This window comes from Thunnus albacares, chromosome 13 (genome assembly GCF_914725855.1).
Source record: "Thunnus albacares chromosome 13, fThuAlb1.1, whole genome shotgun sequence".
NCBI classification, from domain to species: Eukaryota; Metazoa; Chordata; class Actinopteri; order Scombriformes; family Scombridae; genus Thunnus; species Thunnus albacares.
Genome location: NC_058118.1, coordinates 1,876,729 through 1,890,124, shown reverse-complemented (window position 1 = coordinate 1,890,124; position 13,396 = coordinate 1,876,729). Strand labels below are relative to the sequence as shown.

The following is a 13,396-nucleotide window of genomic DNA, read 5'->3' as shown; positions in this document are numbered from 1 at the left end:
CCAATTTCTTGACAAAGAGTGTTAGCCCTCGGCAGAAATGGGGGGATGTAACAAAAACATCACTTCAGTGGAGCAGAATTCATAATACAGCCTTTTACATACTCTTGCGTAAATATAGCTGAAACAATGCAGCAGGTATTTATATTTTAGTTATGTAACATCTTCAGGAGAGGTTGGCTTGTAGGTTATGTTTTGGGGTTTTTGTTCTGCTTTGTATGTTGTACATGATGATATTTTATTGCCTCTACAAATAAAATCTACAAATAATGCTCTTCTTTCTGTTTTATTGATCAATGTAAAGTAATAATCATTCCAAAAGAAGAAATAAAAGAGGAGCAATTTAAAAATTATGATTCTGTGTAAACTCAACTGTTTTTCTTGATGTTGAATCCATCTGTAGAGATGTGATTGAGTGCACATCAGAACACTTACTTTAAAAAAAACAAAAAAAAAAGATGTCAGTTGAGGTCATTGCTAAAATGACAAGTTAAATTTATAGCTACTCGACATAATGTTCCACCACACTAAGGATGCTCCATATAAGTTCACCTATTGTTCCGTGTCTGTCAGATGATCCGGTTGCAGGCTTTAAAGCAGACCTTACCTTTCCCTTTCTTCTCAGTGGGCTTCCTGTGAACCCTATTTAGCTGGAAAGGAGGTCAGTATAAATGGCTGAGTCGTCATGAAGGTAAGAGCAAAGGCAGAAAAGACACACTGAGGGAGAGAGGTGGCACAACACTCTGTGGCCATCTACACAAGGTAAAAACTTTTCTAAACTTGTGGCTCAAAGAGATATTTCACAGTGTGCGAGATTGTTTTTTTTTTTTATTGTTTACAAGATAAAATGATTGTTTTGTTTTGTTTGCCAGCTCTAACTGTAATTGGAATTTGATGGATTACACAGCCATGTCACTAAAGTCTGCCCTGCTGCCGACTACTACCACTACATTCCGGTTTTATTTCCTTCTTAAATTTCTCATCTTAGACCAAGGCTTCTAACCAGAAATGAACCTACAAAGAATATTGATTTCACTGAAGACCAGGATGTCCTTCAGTTTGGTTTAGTGTCTCACTTTCAGAGCAATGAATGGATTAGTCCCAGTCTGTACAGTATGCTACACTTCATGATGGTACAGACTGAGAGAAAATCATCGCTAATTATAATCTACAGCTGAGGAATGTGAGTGCGCTTTAGAAATTGGAAGCTCCAGGCTTTTGAGACATTTGGGTAATTTTAAATCACTTGTGAGAGTCATTCAGGTATAATTGCAGCTGCTATATTTACTCATCAGACTGAGCCTCTCCTCAGTATCCTGTGTCTGAGGACTGGATTTAGGATATATGCAAATGTTCACAATTTAATGTTAATGTATACATTTCCTGCACATCAGTTTGACTTGCTCATGTTTGTAATCAATTTTTACAATTCTGACATTATCAATAATGGAGCTTGAGGTCAAATTTCTTCGTCTTTTTGCGCTCTTTAACATGATATTGTGTGCCGTAGAGAAGAGATCATATGCCTTTCTGCATTTCTTTTTTTCACCAGCAGTTTGAGGACAATGTGGCTGGCCCTTCTTACGCATCAACTTGCCTTGCTCCTTCTCGCCCAAGCTCAGAATGCCTGCATTGGACAGTCCACATTCAGAAGTCCAGGTCAGTGAAACCAGCTGTGCTCACACTTGCATCCTTTTCATCTGCCTACTGACTCCTAATATGAGGATTCAACTGTCGGAGGAAATGTTATTGTTTTTCGTATGAAATTCTGTCTTTCATTTGCACCCTGTCCAATGCATCTCAGCACGAAAACACTGTCCAGAGAAACTAACTCAGACTGTTGAAACTTAATTTTAGTTTCCGATAAATTTTGAAGTACATTTTTGCACAGAGTGAGGACTGTGGATTTTGTCCTCCATCACTTACATTGGGAGCACATTAGGAAGAGATCTTTGAAGGGCCAGTATGAACAGGAGGAATGATTAAAGGAAGCAAAACTGCCAGGTTCACTGGCTTCTCTTGCTGTATTTGCTTTATGTAAAGCACTTTGTAACACTGGTTTTATTGGTTTCTGCATTTTGATCCTATTGTTTGTAAAACATTTTGTAACATTGTTATCATTAATTATTATAATTATAAAACCTGTTTAAATGTTCGTATGGGCACTTGACTATTGTTTTAAGACTTCATCATGAGCCTTTCCTTTAAAAATGTTTTGACAAGTTTGATATCATGACATAATTAGCTGAATACAAATATAAGTGCCTAATATTCAAGTACATATTCACATCTAAAGTACACATGAAATGACTTTTAAAAAATAACAGTACAAATGTCATTAATGAGGAACTCCGCCTCCATGTCTGTTAAGTTGGGGAACTGACATCAGACAGATTATAAAACAGAATGGTCCAGCTGAAGCAGCAGAGGCCAAGATATCCTGACTTGTTGTAACTAGTGTGAGTCAAGCTGCAAAAATGCCGGATCCAACATTTCCTGCAATGCAACGTGATAGTCTTTCTCTCAACTCTTCCTGCCTCTTTAATGGCTTCTTGTTTTTTTAAACTCCACATCTCCAGTTTGTAACACAGACTTTCTTTTAAGTCTCAAGGAAAATCTGAGATATGTGTCTAATTTCTAATCTCATGGAAAATAAACTGAATATGTTTCAAATCTGTGCCCCTTTAACAAGTCAGAACCGGAGCAATCTGCTCCTCAGCAACAAATGAAGTCATGCTCAGAATCCTAATTCTTGTCTCATCCTGGCTTTGCAGCAAACTCAGACATTGAAGTCCTCTGTGGTTCTCAGAGGGTGGAACTGCAGATCCTCCTGTGTCCCATTTATTTCAATGGATACAACGAGTCACTGCTGTCTCTCAACTCACAGCACTCCAAACATCAATGTAAAGGGACTCCTGACTGGACAGCAAACCCGCCTGTTGTCAAATTCAACTTCTCCATCACAGAGGAGGCCATCACTGCCTGCTCCAGCAAGATGACAGTAAGTTATTGAAGCCTGACACACCCACAGTAGATGTCACTCACACGAGGGGTTCACCTGAAATCAGAGTCAAATTTCTCCTAATGGAATCTATTGATCTTTACTTAACACACTTAACCTCTTTATTTGAAGATGCAATTGATCTGTTTTTCCTCAAAGGTCACTCAGGAGGTGGGAACTGGACTGTTTGCAGACTTCTCCAACGTCCAGTACATCAACATCTCAGGCAGTATCTGCTCAAAGGACCCCAGCACAGGAGCCATCACCTATCACCAAGAGGTGATGTACAGGTTCTCCTGCAACTACCCACTGCAGTACCTCATCAACAATACTGAGATGAGCGTGTAAGTGGCCCTTACAGTTAAAAAGTGCACACAAGAAGTACATTTAAAATTTCAGTTGCTGTTGTCAGCAAATGCAAGGCAAAAAAATTCAACTTTTCTACTCGTTGTTGCTAATGTTATGCTTCTACACTGTGCTCTCACAATGCTAGTCAAAGATTATTTATGTTTTGGTGCTGTGGTTGTCATTAGTAAAAACAGATTTTTTCCCCATCTGTCTTTTTTCCCATATTACTTCCAATTACACAAAAGGCAAGAGTTAGAGAGTTTGTGCATAAGTCTTCTTTGATGCTGCTCTAAATCTGCCAGATTTTCCTGCCAAAACATTCTGTCAAATAGAGGGTGATGTTATTTACCTTTCCAGTTTTAGAATAAATAGAGTTTGAACAATGGTAACCACTGTGGTTATATCACTATCTTTTCAATAATCCCCTTGAATTCATACCTCTCAACAGGTGCCAAGAGCAGGATGCGTCTCATGGCTAAAGTAGCCAGTAAATTCATTGGTGACATACTGTCTGTTGTTATTTCAAAGGCTTGATTCATTTTAGAGTCCTCTTCATGCTCTCTACGGCAAGTTTAAACTTTTCAACTCTGGATGGAGATTCAGGTTACCAAAGGCCAAGTCCGATCCCATCGAACTGTTAAATGCTCAGGATGAGTCAGCTGACAATCAGTTTTTCATGTAAAGCTGAAGGGTAACTATGGAGATATTGATTTAACCATTAATGATGATGTGTTGGATGTACTAGGTTTTATGGTATGCTGTCACTTGATTTTTTAAGCGGGTATGGTGGGTTTTAGCATATGTTTAATTTCTTTTTAATTACATGTTTTTATGTGTTTTATTATGTTTTATGTACAAGTCTGTGTGTGTTCTGTGTTTCGCCTGACTGCAAGACAAATGTCACCTTGTGGACAATAAAGTTGAAGAGGAACAGGAACTTTATGGGAGTCCTATTACACTGGACAATCTGTTTGCAAATCACTGATGACAGCTTGAATTCAAAATTTCAAAAATGAATTAAACTAGTCATAATATGATGATGAAACAAAGCTTTGTGACAAATTAAATCAACAGAAATAGATTTGAAATGTAATCAGCTTTGGATAGTGTGGGTTACATCATGCTTCTGATTTGATTTCTCATATTGAAACATGTTTGTGTGAAGCACTTTGAGCAGTTAACTGTAGATGAATGAACCTCAGCTTGACTATATGTAAGAAAGGCTCAAGTTACCATATTTGGTTATGCTTCATGGTGCAGTCATTGTCCTCAGATGTATCTAGTTTCAGCAGGGTTTGAATCTCACCTTGGTGTGTTGTTCCCTCATGTATCAAATGAATGATGACCTGGTTGTTGACGATTTGGGTTTTTCCCGTAATGATCTCCAGCTGCTGCTGATTTTTTTCCCCAACAGGTCTGGGGTCAATCTGGCAGTCAGAGATAATAACGGCAGTTTCATAAGTACACTGAGCATGCACCTCTACTCGGTAAGAAGAGAACGCTGATTTTGTGTTGATTGTCAAGAAAAAGACTTGTCAATGACAGGAAAGGAAGTACACAGCACAAGATCAGCGGTATTTAGGATCAAACTGGCACCATCTCACCTCTCAGATGTTTTAACATATTTCTTTGAATCAGGTACAGCATTTTCAAAGACAAATAAAACTGTTGCCATTTCAGCTCAGAACCACATTTAGTTTGTTTAACATTAGCAGGAGAAGGATATGACCATCCAAGTCTTATTTCCATTGCGGTCCATGATGTAAAGAAGAGAGTAAAGATGAAGGAGTCAGTGACTATGTGACATCATACTACTTTACCAACAAACCACCACAAAAGTACCCATATCACCATCTATAAGATACCTCTGGTTACTTATCATGTGTAAAGGTCACTTACATTATTTCATCTAAAGGAACAGCTACCCACTGGTACTGAACCACAGCAAGTACAAGTCAGCAACACTGGCTCTAGTCTGTTGGACATGAGTTAACTTGACCCTGCAAAGGTAGTCTGAGACACTTTCAGTTAATCCACATGAAGTAATGAATGTATGACGATGAAACATTGTCATCTGGACTGCATGACACAAAGACAAACAAGTTGTAATACTTGATACCTAATGACTATTTCTGTCAAAATGGCATCTTTAGAGGATTTTGTTCAGAATACATTTTGCAGTTTAGAAGACTTAGCACTAATTTTCATTATCTTTAAGCCTAGGATAAGTTATTTTGGTCTAAACAAACGTAAAACTTTTCATTGTATCTCAACTACATTTAGTGTTTTGGTCGTAACTAAATTCTGAAAAGGTCTGAAAGCTACAGTCCTTGAATGTTGACTTGCCGTATTCAAACTTGGACCTTTACTACAATGCATGTTATATTCTATCTCCTATGTCTCTATTGAAACTGACTAATGATGACCCTGATATTATACAGAAATGCTTGGTTCTGCTGATAACAATTTTAGCATGACCCCTCCTGTAGCCTTCCCTTGTCTGCATATATCCTGCTGGCCTCTGATGTACAGTACACATACAGGTGCAGTGTGTCAACTTTAAGCAACATCTTCTCCTCTCTTCTGTTATTTTGCCTTAAGGATCATGGATATTCCTCCATGCTGCAGATTCCTCCGGGAGGCCTGGAGCTAAAGACCAGGATCTTTGTGGAAGTGAAGGCGTCTAATCTCACCAACAGGTACTTCACACTTATAACAACTGAGGTTGAAGTATATTGCTTGTATAATCTTTATTTATTTTACATATTAAATCTCTTTTATCCCTGCTTGAATATTACAGTATTTGAAAGTATTTTGAGTTGATCCTAAACATTTATATATGTAATATGTAATGTATGTAATGTACAAGTAAGTTTTCCTAAACTCTACCTGTGCAAATATCTAACATGGAAAATCCTTCAGTCCCAACAAATCAAATCTCACCTGAAAACGGGAAAATAGGATTGGCTCTCTGATGCCAAAACTCCTCTTTGCAGATTCAATGTGGTCCTGGACCGATGTTACGCTACAACCTCGCCTTTCCACGCCAACACAACATTTCATGATCTCTTTGTTGGGTGAGTTATCAGCTTACAGACATGAAAAGTGAGACAACTTCTATACTTCTATAATCTACAAAGACTTTTGACACACAGAATTATGTTTAGAAATAAAGATCTTCCAGGCGTGATTGGTCCAGAGCTGTATTCTGCATCCATCAACACTTGATATTTTGGTCCTCTTCTTAGTTTTCTCATCGTAAATGTACAGATGAAGTTCCCCAGAGTAAATTAGATTATTCATAAAAACCTTTAAAAGTCACATTATTAATCTGTGAACCAGGCCTATTCTGAATCAAAGGGTATCCTGTCTGTTGATCAGAAACTCTGAATTAGTGTTTGACTGAAATCTGGTCAAAACTTCTGAAGAAAATGGGGAAAAAATATCATCTGTTCTCTTCAAGGTGTAACCGGGATGGCCAGACAGTAATGGGAATCAACGGAGAGCAGCAGGAAGCTCGCTTCTCCTTCGAAGCTTTCCGCTTTGTCCACCACATGGATTCAACTCTCTCCACCTACTATGTACACTGTGCCACCAGGCTCTGTGTGAAGTCCTACTGCCCCAGCCTCATTCAGGTCAGACTCCACCTCCAGGTGCAACACCACACATTACAAATGCGGCTCTTTTGCCAGAAAAGAACTCTGATAGTGAACGATTCTGTAAAACCCTGTTCAATGACAACATTTTAAAAATTCTCACTAACTACAAAATCTGGGCATGGCAGCTACAGCATGGTCAAAGTTAGGGAGAGATTGTGATCATGGCAATAAACAATAGTGAAGGTATGGTTAGGGTTTGGCAACTAAAACACTCCCCGCATATAGGGCACACTACCTCCTTCCATGCAGTGGTGTTAGCTGTAAATGTGAGGTGTGGAATCATCCAATGTGGACATAATTCTTAGGGATGCTCTGTTGCACAAACAACATCATGCTATGGATGTAGATATAAAGTTTTGATGTACAGTAGTTGGTGTATTTTCATGGAAAGTGGCAATCAGAAGTGTTCTTCATCTCTAGAACTATCTCTCAAATACTCTATCACACCATAACAGTTTAGGTTACTGTATTTCTGCTTGAAAACTGCTCTAACCAAAATGACAATCATCTGATTCACCTGCAGAACTGCACCGCCGACAGTAAAACAAGGAGGCGCCGCAGTGTCAAAGACGACCAGGACACCACAGTGAGTGACATGGCCACCGTCACCTCAGGTCCCATCACTATCCGGCTACACAACGGTGAGAAAATCAGCATTCAGAGATGCTCAAGCGTTCAGTGGTGGCACAGCATTAGAATAACAAAGGCACAGTTTCACATTTACTAAATCATACCTGTCACATATCAGTCAGGCATGAGATTTCTGGAGCTTTCTTTTGGTCAAGATTGAACCAAGGGTCTCTCTTGTTCTCTCGCAGGGTATCTGGTGGCATCTGGAGGTAAGCATATAATAATGACAACATGAGTTCATTTCTTGTTTTCCTGTATTTTTATCAAGCAAAACAGATGACAAGAACATTGGACAATAACGCCAGCTGATTTCTCTGATCATATACTGTAGACACAAGTAGAACATGTAGAAAGACGAGTTACTGAGGTTTCCAGGGAATACATGTAGTAGTAGTGAATTTGTCCAAAATGAAGGGCCAGATAAAAAGTCCTCACCTGGTAAAGAGAAACTGGGACCCTTTCCTGCAGCCTGTCCTGTGAAGGGAAGTAACAGGTGAGAACCTTGTGGGCCAGCTTTCATGCAAGAGGACTGAGAAGATCATCATTCTTAGTGGGCTTGGTAAGGTTAAGCTTTTTCAGCTTTTAGGCTTGTGATTTAGTGGATAGGATTTCCTGGTGCTTTCAATTATTCGAGAATGTCCGGTTTGTTGTCCAGGATTGCATCACTGCTTTCTGCCACTGATGTGTTCAGGCTGGCTTTGTTTGGTTATTGTTCTTGTCCCAAAGGGAAGGTACACTGGAGCCCAAGGTCAAAAGATGGATTTGTATAGCGGCTACACAAATACAGGCTTTTGAGGTAGAGAGGATCTTAAGCACAAAGGCCAAACTCCCAATTTAGCAGTGAATCATTCTGTCATTCTTAACACAACTAAATGTTGTCCAAACATATCTTACTGAAAAATTGTTAATACCTGTTCTGAATGGCCACACTCAAACCCTGCTGTTATGGAAAGGAGTGACGTAGCACACTTGCAGACATGTCGGATTGATGTGAAACCATCAATGTGACATGCACGCTGACTTTACACAGTGATTGGCCAGGGTTTTCACCCCACCTTTGAGGGTGTCCATTCTGAACAGCTGTAAACATTTTGCCTTAAGATGTTGTGGTAATTCTGGGACTTTAAACCAAATGAGTCACTTCTCAGACACAGGAATTTTGACTAACTTTGACAAACTTTATTGACTACTGGGAAGGTGGTGAAGGGGGGTTTAAAGAACTGAAATTTCTGCTGAACCTGAGTATAGTCTTAGGGGTGATGCTTCCCTGCAGGCATATAGAAAGGAGAGGTATGAGGGGCAGCAACAAATCCACTCCCTCCTGTTTTTTCAGCACCACAGTATCCTCAAAACTAGCAGTCACTTACCACTTGCAACCCAGAACACACTACCCAGCCTTCTCCCTGTCTGTTCAGTACTGGCCCTTTTTAAGGGAGACAATCACCCCTGGCTGGCTAATTAGTAACCATCCTCAGGTGTGCTCCCTCCAAGACCTCAGGTGCTGACAATGGTAAATCCCAGCTAGCGCCAATGAGTAGATGGGAGCTGACCAAGGATTCGCTTGTGTGGGCTAGATGACTCACTACATGTTCAGAAAATATATCTGTGGCGTTTAATTAGGTTCAAAACCCATGCACATAAAAACCAGGCACATGTACGTGATACGAGCACACAGAACAGTAGCCACGAGTGGAAAAGCATCCTTGCAAGAGAACATTTCTGCTCTGCATGCACAAATGTAGTCCCATGAGCACAGGGCTGTGATGAGCCCAAGCTCGTCCCTCCCTATGTGCTCACAACTGTTCAACACTCGCTCGCTCGTCAAGTCGACTTTTGAGACATTGACAGTCCGCTCCTTTGATTGGTCACTTTGAATACTGACCATGACCTTTGATTGGCTGTTTGGTTTGATCACTGAAACATAAATAATGATATTTAGCAGCTGATTCTCCATTTTTTACCACTTACACTTATGAAAAAGTGTTAGACATCATAGCAAAAGCCTTAACATTGTTTAAACCCGCTTTCAGATTTGTGAAACCTTCAATTTGCTTTTGAAAACAGAAAAAAGAGCAATTTCACTGATATTTTTCCATCCGGACCACATTAGACCAGGTCTAAATCAAAAACCACTATACTTAGACCTGTCAAAGATTACCAAGGAGACTCCAGAGAGTCATTAAAACATCATTTCAGATTTGTGAAACCTTTATTCTATTTGTGAAAACACAAAAAAGGGGTGATTTCACTAACCTTGCTGCTAGAAATTCACAGCATGATTACATGTCTCTCCATTTCTTTGGTTATGGCCATGTAGAGCCCTCATGCATTTGGTGATTTGACAGTGGGACAGCTCTAAGCCCTCGTGGAGCTGGATAGGGTGCTGTCGCTCAGCCTTGCAGCCAATTTTTCCCAGTGGCCACTTGTGGTATTGCAGAAGAAAAATCCACCTGCGGCCCAAAAGGCATTTTCCCATAGACCACCATTGTTGAGATGGTGCTGAGATGTCTATAAAACTGTTGACAGGACACCTCACACTGCAAACAAGGTCAATTATGACTCTTTCTATTATGAATTTTTGATCCATGGAGATTTTATATTTGTAAAATTTTTCGAGCTGAGAAAAGCAATTTAAAAATCTGTAACGTCATCAGCTTCATTTAAAGCCTAGGAGCCAAGTTTTGTTTTTTTTTTGGGAGCAATAGCATCACGTGATGTTGTAATTACACGGTTTGGCTGCTATGTCAAATTGGCTTCAAACTGCAAAGCCCAGCGCTGTTCCTGAGGTCTTGATGTTGAGCAGTCGAGATCCAGAGATCCAGTTGGCTTGACAGTTAAAAACATAGATGTTGTACATAAATATTTCCATTCTACTCATCAAAAATTATAAATTCTAATAATAAATAAATAAATAATAAATTCTAGTTTACATGATCTAATAATTAATGTTCTTTTTCTTTCCAGGTGCTCAGCAGACTAACATGAACAGTACTGTGCTGGCTGTTTCAGTCGTGGCAGCCGTTGTCGGAGCTCTCTGCTTTTCTCTGGTGGCTTTCATTGTTTACATGCGCAACTCCAATATCAGTTCCAACAAGACAAGTCTGTACACACAAGAGTGACAGAAGGTCAAGACAGCTTGCAAAGGATTCTGTCCTGTTTCATTCACTCATAGTCTGGTTTATGATACCATGGAAGCATTGTGATAAATGAAAGAGAGCATTCATTTTTGCAGTTGTTATATATAATTCAGGTTCCTTGAAACAAACATAAGAGAGGGAGACAAATATACCAGCAAGTTGTATCTTCAAATCTTTGGTTTCCAATAAAGCTTTCATTTAGCCTGGAGGAAGAACAGAAGTAATATATTTAGTGTTGTGGGCACGCTCCAGTGGTCAGTCAGACAGAAACAACAGCACTGTATAATTTAACCCTTGCACACTGCTCCAGGCATTTGGATTCATTTTTATAATCTAATATTGGGTATTGGAATTAAGGGCTGTGATTATTTGTATTGTTAGAGCAGATAGGTAGGTATTGTATCTCACATCCAGTTTTTTATATACTTTTATATCTATTAAAAGTTAAAAAAAAAAAAAAAAAAAAAGTTTTTGCTTTTATTTCTAATAAAATAACTTTTAACATGAATGGTGAATTTTCAGGGTGTGTTTTTTACAATCCTTCAATACTGTACTTTCATATTGATATTTTTAATAAAAGTATATTATTTTGTCAGCGTACTTTTTTGAAGGCATTAATGGATCTCATACTTGCAGTTGCATTTGACATAATGATCTGGGAGAGTTTTTCAGTCCTTCAGTACAGAGAACCTGCTGTGTACAAGGTGCTTAAGCTCTCTAAAGCACACATGAAGTCCAAATCTGGAAGTGGATGTGTTTACAAATCCATGATTCACAGGTTGTGAACTACTGGCCTCTGAGCCTCTACTGCTTGTACACGGCATAGTGAGCACTATGTACATACTGTTGGACAAAGCATGAGGGCAAGCCTCATTTTCTGGCAGGGCTGCAGGTAGCTGGCTTGGTGGAAAGTACATTTCTATAAGTTTACCTAAGCACAATATTGAGGTCCTTGTACTTTAATTGAGTATTTACATTTTTCAGCTTAATACATATACTCCACTACAAGTAATGGCTGCTATAGTATCTGGTAACTTACAAAATTAAGATTTTACATTTAAAAAACATGATAAATTCATAAAATAAACCAGATGTCCCCAACCTTCTCCTAGTTTTCCTGTTCCCAGACCTCTTTCAAAAAGCAGTGTCTACTAACTAATGTCCCTGTTTGTTATCTTCACCATCATCTTGACTGTACACACCTGGCGGAGATCTGCACTTTATTGAGCTCACTCTTTCAGTTAAATTAGACAATTTAACGAGAAAAGTTAAATTAACAATCTAATAATGTGACAAATAATAATAATAATATATCAGCTGCAGGGGACATTTTACTGCAGAACGAGTACTTTTGGCTGATAATACTGTTCTTTTCCTTAAGTAGAATTTTAAAAACAATACTTATAATGGAGTATTTCTGCATTGGGTTATTGGTACTTTTACTTAAGTAAAGGATTTGAATACTTCTACCACTGCAACTGCCTGCACAGTCTCTTTAAAAGTTTTAGAATTAATTGAATCCTAGCTTGTCATTTGGGTGCAAAGGAATGTAATAGGCTCAAACTGTTACCAATATCTTCCTAACAGAGCCTTTTAGTCATTTGACTTCACTCTATTTTTTCAGAAATTTGCCATGAACTCTCCTGGGAAAAATATGTCATTTGTATGCCTCTACTGGAAACTAAGGCAGTGTAACTAGATTTATTCCGCTTTTGTGAAGACTTTCTGTTGTTTGTTTCAGGATACACTTTTCAGCTTCTGATGCTAGTAGCAGAACATTCATCACTTACTGGCTAATTCTTACATACTGGAAGATACATAAAGCGAAACATAAACTGGGACAATATAGCTGTCAAAGGAATAGAGATTGTAAGGTAATAACCTCCCGATAGGGGGAATAAAATCCATAAACTGACTTTACCATTGAGAACACAGACTGTATGTATATACAGTCTATGGTTGAGAATCACAGAAACACTTTCCATCCAGCCAGCTAACAAATCGCAGTCAAGCTCACAACAACTTTTCTCAGAATTTTAAATTAGTGGTATGAATCAGTGAATTACAAAATGATTACTTAAACCCAGAAACTTTCACACACAGTACTTGCCCATACTTAAGATTTGATGATACAAATAATGCATGAAAAAGTAAAACTCCTTGTAAAAACTACAGATGAGACAATGTTTTACCAAAATAATAGTACAAAACTTAGCACCAAGTATGCCCCCACCAGAATGTTCCATGTGAGAGTTTGTGTTGACAAGGTGGCACAAACCTCCTGTTAACATATCTTACAAATGTTAGTGAAAACCAAGGATAAATTATGATAGAACATATATTAGGATAGCAATTGAGGAATATTTTGAAGTGTGTGAAATATACTGTATCTATCTAATGTCTATCTGACATCTCTAATCTCTCTAATATATCTAATGTCATTTCTCAAGTGAACCATCGAGAAGCCATATGAAGACATATGAAGATGAGCAGCTGACAAATTCATTTAACCACTCTGTTGCCTTGGTGACAGCGAGGTCAGGCGTCAGGTATGTCTAAGGAACAGCTGCACTTTCCTCAAGGACAATTCAACAACGATCAGGTAATCATGTTAATACATCAAA

General features: G+C 38.7%; 1 protein-coding gene across 1 annotated transcript; it reads left to right on the top strand.

Moving 5' to 3' along the window:
* Positions 1–1,562: 1,562 nt before the first annotated feature.
* si:ch73-261i21.5 (zona pellucida-like domain-containing protein 1) lies at positions 1,563–11,178 on the top strand. The gene is made up of 10 exons (XM_044371124.1): positions 1,563–1,656; positions 2,772–2,998; positions 3,158–3,342; positions 4,761–4,833; positions 5,948–6,045; positions 6,343–6,423; positions 6,810–6,981; positions 7,529–7,646; positions 7,824–7,844; positions 10,600–11,178. Exons 1-10 carry the CDS (start codon positions 1,563–1,565, stop codon positions 10,752–10,754), a joined length of 1,224 nt encoding a protein of 407 aa, XP_044227059.1. The 3' UTR covers positions 10,755–11,178.
* Positions 11,179–13,396: the final 2,218 nt, after the last annotated feature.

Excerpts from the sequence above, each read along its gene's own strand:
- si:ch73-261i21.5 (XM_044371124.1), top strand. The coding sequence starts at position 1,563 with ATGTGGCTGGCCCTTCTTACGCATCAACTTGCCTTGCTCCTTCTCGCC. Across the intron at positions 2,999-3,157 it reads CCTGCTCCAGCAAGATGACA|GTCACTCAGGAGGTGGGAAC; the intron begins GTAAGTTATTGA and ends TTTTCCTCAAAG. Across the intron at positions 6,046-6,342 it reads GCGTCTAATCTCACCAACAG|ATTCAATGTGGTCCTGGACC; the intron begins GTACTTCACACT and ends TCCTCTTTGCAG.